Consider the following 9,503-nt stretch of genomic DNA (forward strand, 5'->3'; position numbering starts at 1 on the left):
TCATGTGTCACGCAGCTGCGCACCTCCTCCCAGCTGCCGTTGTTTCATTTGCGCCATTTTGTCCGCTCACTTTGTTGATTGGGTTTTAGCGAGCTGTACTGGAGCCAATCAGAGGGAAACCGGACAGTGAAGATACGGTAAGGGAGCCACGATTGAAGGCATTGGTAGTTGTCAGCACGGATTGGTTTGTCATGGACCAACCAAATTACTAACCCTGCTTAATGCAAGAAAAAAATTTAATTTGAGAGTAATTTTGACCGCTGTGTCCGAGGACTTGTTTAGCCACAAAGACCTTCGTCTTCTCGTTCGGTGTTAGGCTACTGGGGGGAAAAACATGAGCTCCCTGCTGCACTAATGTTAGCCTTTGTGCTAAAAGGAGTGTTAAACAAAGCGGCACTTCCCAATGAAGCCGTAAACTCATCAGCGGATGAGTATGCCAGCTAATGTTTGGTTACAATTTGAAACAAGAAGCAAAACGCCCGACTTTCCACTTGAAGATAGCGAGCATCCATTTTGTGCTTTCTAGAATTTACCACAGCTAGCTCTCAAAGCCTTGTTAGCCCCATATTATTACAACAGTGAATAAAACGCGGATAAATGTTGCCCTTCTTGTTCTCCTATGTTGTCCCAGATATAAAAATTGTGTTTTAAGATACATTGTTGAATTTATTTAAGATAAGTAGGCGTTGCGTGTTTAAAATTAAAGCAACCAAAACACGGCAGAAATAAAAAGATAAAGAACGACCTTTTTTTTACGAGATAATAATCGGCAAATACAGTCATGTTTGATTGATACAATATCTGCTTGAAATATGTATTTTTTAAATATGTGAATGTATTAATGACTGTATAACTGTACGTGTCTTTGTCTCAGGAGGATTGATCATATTAAAGCATGGAGCAGTACACCACTGCCACCACTACAACAGGGGAGCAGATTGTTGTGCAGACTGCTAATGGACAGATCCAGCAGCAGGTGAGACCACACTTTGAGCAGTTTCTTTAACAGTGCTTTGTTTTTTTAACCTCATTTTATTTTCTAAAGCAGCCAGATAAAAGGAGCCCTAAAGGAAGTCACATTTATTGCTTTGATATTTACCAACAAGCCCATGGTTACTTCAACCAATGCCACATTTTAAGTGAATATGTTTTCTCTTTTGTTTTCTGGCAAGAAATAATGTAAGCACGTAACAAAGAGTAGGAAAACATAACATTTTTCAAAGGTTATCTGCTTATTGAATTATGATGGTCTAAATTTGATTTGATTTTGTTTTTGGGTTTTTTTGTAAAACAGTTTTTTTTTTGTTTGCCCTGCATCTTTCTAGTCCTCAGCCATTTTGTTCTTTATTATTCACCAATGCCAATTTTTCAAAAAAGCTAACCTGAATATAATGATTTCAAATAAATAAAACAATCCTTTTTGAAAATATAATTTTCAGCATATGCCTAAAATATATCTTTTAATATTTTACTTTGTAAAAATACACTTCTTTAAGGTTTGCACAATATCAGAAATTATTTTTGATCCTGTTGCTCAAAATGGTGATGACATAACTTAATTAATCCACATTTTCTGCCTTTACCATCTCTCAATATCTTCACCTTTCTCAAAAAGCTTTAGTATTAGACTGGAATCTATCCAATAAACTGATTATTTTGTTACACACAGTGATGTTGTAATTACTACTGCAATTTGACATACTATGCAGTTCTAATTTCAGTATTTAATGCCATGTTTTTACATATTCATGTATAAATATGGCATTATTTATACATAAATATAAATAATGCCATATAACTATTCAGTAATAGTTGTCGTCCGTTATCTTGATACAACGATCAAATTGTTCTTATCTGGATTCTGGGTCAGTTTGATTCGTCTGTTAATTCGTCATTCCATTTAATTCCTATGTGTCACTGGTTTGTTTCTTGTCACTTCCATTTTGGACCACTGCGTTTAACCGATGCCTGTTGGTTGTTGAATATTTCTGGATATTTTATATTATACAATCACTAGAACCACTGACTATTTCTATTTTGGTTGGAAAATGACCAATGATGCAAGCAGGAGTGACACCCTGCTTTATAAACAATTCGTCAGTCACAGAATCACATTTCCTTTCTGTATACAAACATTGGTTGTCATAGTGGGAACAAAATGTTCCCAAAGCCTTGTGAACTGGTGTAGTACATGGAAGGCTGTTCCTTGTTATAAAAGTGACCAAAACATTGTCATAATTTTCATTTATATTTAGTTGATTATTACAAAATACTTTTTTTTATGTCTAAGGCTTGTTTACAAAAGCCATTTTTTTATAAATGTTGTAATGTGTAGCTTAGTTGTTTTGTCCCATTAACTTAATCTTCTTTACTGATTTATTTTTGATCACTTTAACTGTTTTTGATGACTATCTTTTTAAAACAATGTAGCTTTGTTTTTCTATAGATTCTATAGACCTTTACCTTTATCAAGTTACGTAATCCACTTGTGTCCTGAAGTGACCAGTTTGAGTCAGATATGAGTCACTGGTACATGATTTCTACAGGATCCTCTCAGAGCTGGTGGATACAATGTGGATGATTTTTGGAAAACATTGTACCAAAAACTATCCAGTCTGCGGAAAAATACTCAGGCGGCTTGAGAGCTTTTTCTCAAAACAATAATTAAAATATAAAGCCACAAGGCTCGAGATAATGCGGACAAAGCGTCTTGTCGTCCTTGATTGTGCTTTAATTATTTCCATCCAGAAGACAAAGATCACTGAAGTATCAGTCGGCAAAGGTATGAGTAATTTTGGTCTTTACCGTACTTGTCTGAGAGTGTAACGTCCCGCCTTGCCTGCAGACACAAGGCACAGTGACGGCTGTGCAGCTGCAAGCAGAGGCGCCAGGCCAGCAGGTGCAGACACTCCAGGTAGTGGTGTCACAGCCGCCCTGTCACTGCAATAACGCTTTAATAAGTGACCAGTTTGCATGCCGTACCTAGGGCTGTTCTCATGACCTGTCTGTGGCGTTTGAACCATCGTCTTTCTCCCCCCCGCCTCCAGCATTTCCTGCAACTACCTGTACTGCATGTTCCTCAGCACAGTGTGTTGTGTTTGCCAGCCTGCAGTGTGTGCGGCTTTCCTCCAATGGCTGTGAAAGAAAAAAAAAACAGAAATCAGTGTTTTGTCTAAGTTGTGTTTTCTCTGCTTTAAAGAAGGAAAAAAAACAAGTTCAAAACGTTCTTGTTTTTTTAGATGTACTGTTGGAAGCACGGGTAATGTGAACTTTATGGAGTTCAGCATTGAAAAGGATGCATCCACTGTCACTGCTGTCAGCTGCATCTCATTCATAGCTGTGATGATGATGTTGTCTCTGTATTGTTTTTTTTTTTTGCATTATAACAACTGATGAATTCTCTCAGGCTTTTTCCTTTGGGACTTATTTTCTTCCACAATATGCATTTTATGCAAGTTAAGAGTTAAGTTCATCCTTATCAGTCACACACATCTTATCTTACACTTGTACATTCAGGAGACAAAACTTCACAGTGATACATTTTCAGTTTTCTCCAAAGTTTTGTGTAACTGAGGTGTATTTTACTTGCATGCAGCCCTTCATGTCCCATGTGGGCGCTGATGGGTCACACTGCATGAGGGCCACTTTAATAGCTTTGTATTCCTCTCTGCAGGTTCAGGGGCAGCCCCTCATGGTACAGGTGAGCGGCGGACAGCTCATCACATCGTCAGGCCAGCCCATTATGGTGCAAGCCATGTCAGGGAGTCAAGGTCAGACCATAATGCAGGTTCCTGTGTCTGGAGCTCAAGGTCTGCAGCAGGTAAAAGACAAGTGTCCATGAAGATCTGTGATTAAATTTAACAATCGGAGAATGTAATGTCACATGTTGCCCATGTTTATAGCGATGAGACCATTTTTGTCTTGGTTTATTATGGTATTGATGATCCATTAAGACACATTTAATTGTCTCCTTAGATCCAACTATTGCAGCCTGGTCAGATACAGCTTCAAGGTGGTCAGACTCTGCAGCTCCAGGGCCAGCAGGGTCAGCCTCAACAAATCATCATCCAGCAGCCCCAGACGGCTATCACTGCTGGACAGAACCAGGTCATTAATTTTGACAGACTTCAGCATCATTGACCTTCTGTTGTACCACAGAAGACAGAAACTAGCAGTCTCTGCTTTCTGGTTTTGCTCCTGCAGAAACGGAAAGTGACAATGACGGTTGGATTTTTGATTATAAGCCATTTTTAATCCAGCTGCTAACATTTCTAACTCTTCACTTACTCTGGCATCTCAGTAAATGGACTTTACTCCATAGAAACATCATGACAGGACATTTTAGCTGTTCTGGTTGTGTAAACCGTTAAAATCTTTACGCATCACTGGTAACCTGCCCTGGAGTATTCACAAATATGACTTATCCTTTAAAAATACATTTCAGTTACTAAACTGCTAGATAATTCCCTCCAAAGGGTAAAAATGAGTACAGGAAGTCTATGTTTTCTAATATCTCTTCTCTATGCTGTAAATTAGAGCCAGCAGATCAGCGTACAGGGTCAACAGGTGGCACAGACAGCTGACGGGCAGACCATCGTCTACCAGCCCGTCAACGCAGATGGCTCTGTTCTACAGCAGGGTACAATTATTTCTTCTTTTTTTGTTGTTGTGTGCAAACTTCATAAGCATATTTATTTATTTTTAGCTGTGAGTCTCAACAATGCCTGTGCTAATTATTTCTCTCCAGGAATGATCACAATCCCCGCTGCCAGCTTGGCAGGTGCTCAGATAGTGCAAGCAACAGGGGGCGCTAACACCAACACTACCAACAGCGGCCAAGGCACTGTGACCGTCACCCTGCCTGTCTCCGGCAACATGGTCAATGCAGGTGGAATGGTCATGGTAAGACCCTGTGCAGAGGTACTCAGCATCTTTATTTTTTTTTCCTGTCTTTTTACATCTAGACTGACACATGGGTGCAGAGTTTGGGGAAACGAGCACCAACAGTAGCCAATTTCTGGTTTTGTCACAGAGGTTGTTGGGATCATTTCAGTGTTGTCTGAATATGTTAAGTTATACACTCATGAGTCATCACACCTGCTATGTGTGTCCTTTATGTAAACCCCTCTAGCATTTTCATGATTAATGTTCATAAGACTAATAGATTTTAATCAATTTTAATTTGACATAGTCCACCTTTTGGGGCTTTTGTTGGTTTGCAGAATCATTTGATTGACTCTGTGAATGCAGCAATCAGGTCTGAATCTCCCCTCTGTTAAAACTAAGTACTTAAAATGAAAACTTCTGTTTAGTTGCAAAAGGTGTGATGGCTGTGAAGTGTTGTATGGAAACGTGCCATGACTGATTTCTACATCTGCATATTTTTAAGTTTAAGTTTTTAAAATGGTAAGGGTTTTTGAGTACTTTGTTCATGTTTCTTTTCCTGCGCTTACCAGATGGTGCCGGGTGGAGGCGGCGTTCCCACCATGCAGCGTATCCCCCTCCCGGGAGCTGAAATGCTGGAGGAAGAGCCTCTGTACGTCAACGCCAAACAATATCATCGTATTCTGAAGCGAAGGCAAGCCCGGGCCAAACTGGAGGCTGAGGGCAAGATCCCCAAGGAGAGGAGGGTATGCAGTGCTTTGTTTCTCTTAGAGAAAAACTACAATAAACTGCCTTTACTGATGGTGGTCAATAAGACTCTTGAATAAGCTGTCTATCTAGTAACTTGTACTTGTGTGAAAATGTCTCAAATATTTAACCTGCAGTGGAAAAAAGTGGACCTGTTTTTGAACTGTACTAATTTATTTTGGCAACAGTTTCCGTCTTGGTTTGTTTTTCCCATCCCCAGCCGGGACGGTTGGAAGTTGTTGCAGTATGACAAAATTAGTAAAACTACCACAGTTTCACAGTGTAGTAGCATTGTTTAGGTAGTGTTATGTCTGTTCAAGTGTATCAGAGGGAAAGTGTAATGTTGCCATAGGACTGCGTGTATACTTGTTCATATTGTCTATGTAGGACCTTTTTTGGTATAATCACTTGTCTTCTGAAGTCCAACGGGCCTTATAGGGACCTGACCTTAATACATTGGACCCGTATTTATAGGCATAGGGGTTAGAGGTATGGGGCCAGTTAACTTGAGAAATTGCCATTTATTCTTAATATAAAAATAAACTTGCAGCATGTGTGGGTTTTTCTCTTTTTCCTTCAAAACAAATAAACACAAACTATAAAACTTTATTATGATCATAGTAAGTTGCTTGCTGTTTGTACATCATGGAAAAAAGTCAAGAATAATTCTGGTACTGGGGTATGACCTTCTATAATCTAGTAGTAATACAGAAGGGAATAAATCAATGAATTTAAATTTTTCAATGGACCAATAATTTTTGGTCCATTGAAATAGTTTTTAAAAAAAATGTATTTCCTTGTCTCCTACAGAAATATCTACACGAGTCTCGTCACCGTCATGCTATGCAGCGTAAGCGTGGAGACGGAGGGCGGTTCTTTTCCCCTAAAGAAAAGGAGGAGGCGGCTTTAGGCCTATCGCAAGTAAGAAGTTATGATGGGGGGGGAAAAACAAGCTCTAAAGTTGCAACTTGTCTGTCATACATTTTTAAGCTTTCATAATGGATGAGTAACTTTATATTTAAGATGCAAGCATGTTCCTAGGCATGTGTGAAAACTCTTGGAAATCATGGAATTTTATTTTGTATTTTTCCAAGTCTGGATAAGTACAGAGAGACAAAAATTGAGCATAAAAAATGCAATTACAACAATTTATTTCTTATTTTATCATTTAAAAGATAAGCTTCAGAATTTTTACAAAGAGCTTCTTGCATTGACCTTTAATAACATTCCTACTGATTGTCTGTTTAAAGATAGAAACAGAGCCCATGATTAAGCCATGCTTTTCCAAAACACAATTGTAAAAACGTCATTTCATTAATATTTTATTGATGTTTTTTTTTTCTCTTCCCTGTGAAGTACAAGGTTTAAAAGTAAACCTGATGGTTTTAAAGATTTTGCAATTGTGTCTTGTTTAGCAAAGCGCTAACATTTGGGTGAATTTTACAGATATAACAAGAGAAATCTAACGTTGTTATTTCCTGTATTTAATGCAGGTGTTCTGGTTTTGTCGACATGTTAGAATAGTGCTTATCTAATTACGAAGGGAAGTAGTGCTTTACCACATTGCCAAATCCAACATCAGCATAGTTTTGCAGTCGAGTTCTTCCTCATATGCACAGTTCCAAAAAAGACAATGTACAATTGTGTTTAGACCTACAATGATTATCTACATATTGGACTTATCTCCATACTTGTATGACATTTTCTTGAATATGTTCATGTAAACATCCGTACCACACACGTACGTACAAACAAAAAAAGAATTTGTCAGCAAAAGTATGAAATGAAGACATTTAAAATTAGCAGGAAGCCTTGTTAAAACTTCTCGTAATAAATGGTTGCTCTTTTCGCAGCAGGAAATCGCCCCGGCAGCAACAGATGAGACAGTGACTCAGATGATCAGAGTGTCCTAGCGTTTTCCCTGACATCATGACCTGCCTGTGACTCTTCAACCCAGCTAACCATCCGGCCCACTCTTCTGTAGTCCTCAACACACCCAGCAGTGCTTTCACTGTGGCGTTTTCTTTTCTCTCTCAACTTCTTGACTGGTCTTCCAGGGAGCTGGCTGTGCCACAGCTGAGCCAGAAGACGTCTCTGGTCTTCTTCATTAAAATGGAGGATGTTATCATGTTGGCTGAGCCCAGTTTCGTTGTATTTTTCTGTTTTAAGGTTCTTTTTTTTTGTCAACTCATCACACCGAGGAGAAAAAAAAGACAGTCACACTCAGACTCTGGTCTGTCGACAATTTGTTGATCTGTCTCCAGTTGACTTTTCTTTTTTTTTATGGTACCATTTTATTTTTTTTTTGTTTTCTGACGCATTTGTTACTTTATGCTACCCTGCTGTTTTGTATCATTGATTCCTCCTTTACATAAAAATGTAATTATTTAAATCCATGTACTTTTTGGACTTGCCTAATGGCTGCATAGTACATGGTGCTCCAGAGATGTGATAGTAATGTGAAGACATTGTATAGAAGGATGCATTTTATACAATTTATAGTTGGACTTTGTGTTTTGCTGGGGAAAAAAAGCAATTCTTTGTAATACAAACTCCATTCATGTATAGTTGAGAACTTTTCATCTGTAAGTCCACCTAAGTGTTTTTTGGGGGTTTTTTTGTAGATAGAGATTTTTATCCATCAGCATCTGTCAATGTTAATATTTTTTTTTATAATTGTGAAAAGGACATTGTCTTCATGTTGTCTTCAAAAACATGTCAATTAAAATTTTATTAAGAAATGAGATATTTTGTTTCATTACTTAAGAACTAATTAGGAAAGCCCCCGGAGTCTTAACTGGGGCAGACTTTTTTTTCATTTTCTTTAGTTGAACCAAATACAGTGCCTCGTAAAATTATTCCTAATCCTGAACCTTTGTGATGTTATGACCACAAACCTTTTAATGTGTTTTATTGGGATATTATGTGATGCCACACAATGGCATGTACATATAATTTAGAATCAAATAGACATGCTTTCAACTTTTTCTTAAAAAACTGAACGCATTGCCTGCAATTTATAATCAAGGTGTAAATCTGCTTCAGATACCTTCACTTGTGAATCTGCACGTCAGTCTTTAGCTTTTGCCGTCTCTAGTAGTTTTTCTTTGGTTTGTGCAGTATTTAGCTCCATTTATATTCCATCTCCTGTGACCAGCTTCCCTGTCCAGCATACACACAGCATGATGCTGCCACTACTGTGTTTGGAGCCCCGGGGCTTGTGATAATTGGAAGTGGCAATTAGTTGCACTGGATTTTATAAATGATTATCAAAGAAAAGGGTACTTAAGACAAAACCTTTCAGAAATTTTATTAAGTAAGAAAAATAAAGGAAAGTCGTGCACTTTTTTTCCACTTTACAAATTTATGCTAACTTTTGACAGTCTATTCATGTCAAGAAAATACACTGAGGTCCAAAATCTTCACCTGCAAAACAGCAGTAACTTGCAAATAAATGTGAGATGGAAAATAATGTTATCATGAATTGTAATAGTAGCAGTTTATTTTCACCTGGTTGTGTAATGGATTTACATTGTTCCCTTTTTTCCAAGACATTTATGACCCCAAAGCCTTTTGGCCTTAATGCATTTTTTTTGGTAAAACTTTCGGCCTCTGCAGAAAGTTTTCAAAGGGATGTATGATGGGGGGAACCTATAATCCTGGAATGGCACACTATGATCCAGGTTTTCTTCTGTTTGATTAGGATGTTGTCCTATAAGGTGGAGGGAAACCCCTAGGGTTGCTTAATTTGGAGCTTCACCTAAGGTCTTAAGGCACAAAACAATGCTCTTTATGTTTTATTTTATTTTATAAAAGTATTTTTTATTAGAAATGTCAATCTTCAATATCTAAGCAAATCAAATAAAATTGTA

At 37.9% G+C, this 9,503-nt stretch overlaps 1 protein-coding gene across 6 annotated transcripts; it reads left to right on the forward strand.

The window, feature by feature from the left end:
• The first annotated feature begins 43 nt into the window (after positions 1-43).
• On the forward strand, positions 44-8,377 carry nfya (nuclear transcription factor Y subunit alpha). Of its 6 annotated transcripts, none has more exons than XM_023337552.1 (10): positions 44-137; positions 875-976; positions 2,846-2,917; positions 3,674-3,820; positions 3,976-4,107; positions 4,537-4,639; positions 4,748-4,920; positions 5,457-5,630; positions 6,442-6,552; positions 7,485-8,377. In XM_023337552.1, exons 2-10 carry the CDS (start codon positions 896-898, stop codon positions 7,542-7,544), a joined length of 1,053 nt encoding a protein of 350 aa, XP_023193320.1. In that variant the 5' UTR covers positions 44-137; positions 875-895; the 3' UTR covers positions 7,545-8,377. The 6 variants fall into 6 exon arrangements, with proteins under 6 accessions (XP_023193320.1, XP_023193333.1, XP_023193341.1 ...); XM_023337565.1 differs by having other exon boundaries at positions 7,488-8,377; XM_023337573.1 differs by having other exon boundaries at positions 4,748-4,902.
• The last annotated feature ends 1,126 nt before the right edge of the window (positions 8,378-9,503 follow it).

This window comes from Xiphophorus maculatus, chromosome 1 (genome assembly GCF_002775205.1).
Source record: "Xiphophorus maculatus strain JP 163 A chromosome 1, X_maculatus-5.0-male, whole genome shotgun sequence".
Lineage (NCBI taxonomy): Eukaryota > Metazoa > Chordata > Actinopteri > Cyprinodontiformes > Poeciliidae > Xiphophorus > Xiphophorus maculatus.

Coding starts and splice junctions, on each gene's coding strand:
- nfya (XM_023337552.1), top strand. CDS start 896: ATGGAGCAGTACACCACTGCCACCACTACAACAGGGGAGCAGATTGTT. Junction 977..2,845: donor ATGGACAGATCCAGCAGCAG/GTGAGACCACAC, acceptor CCTTGCCTGCAG/ACACAAGGCACAGTGACGGC. Junction 4,640..4,747: donor TGGCTCTGTTCTACAGCAGG/GTACAATTATTT, acceptor ATTTCTCTCCAG/GAATGATCACAATCCCCGCT.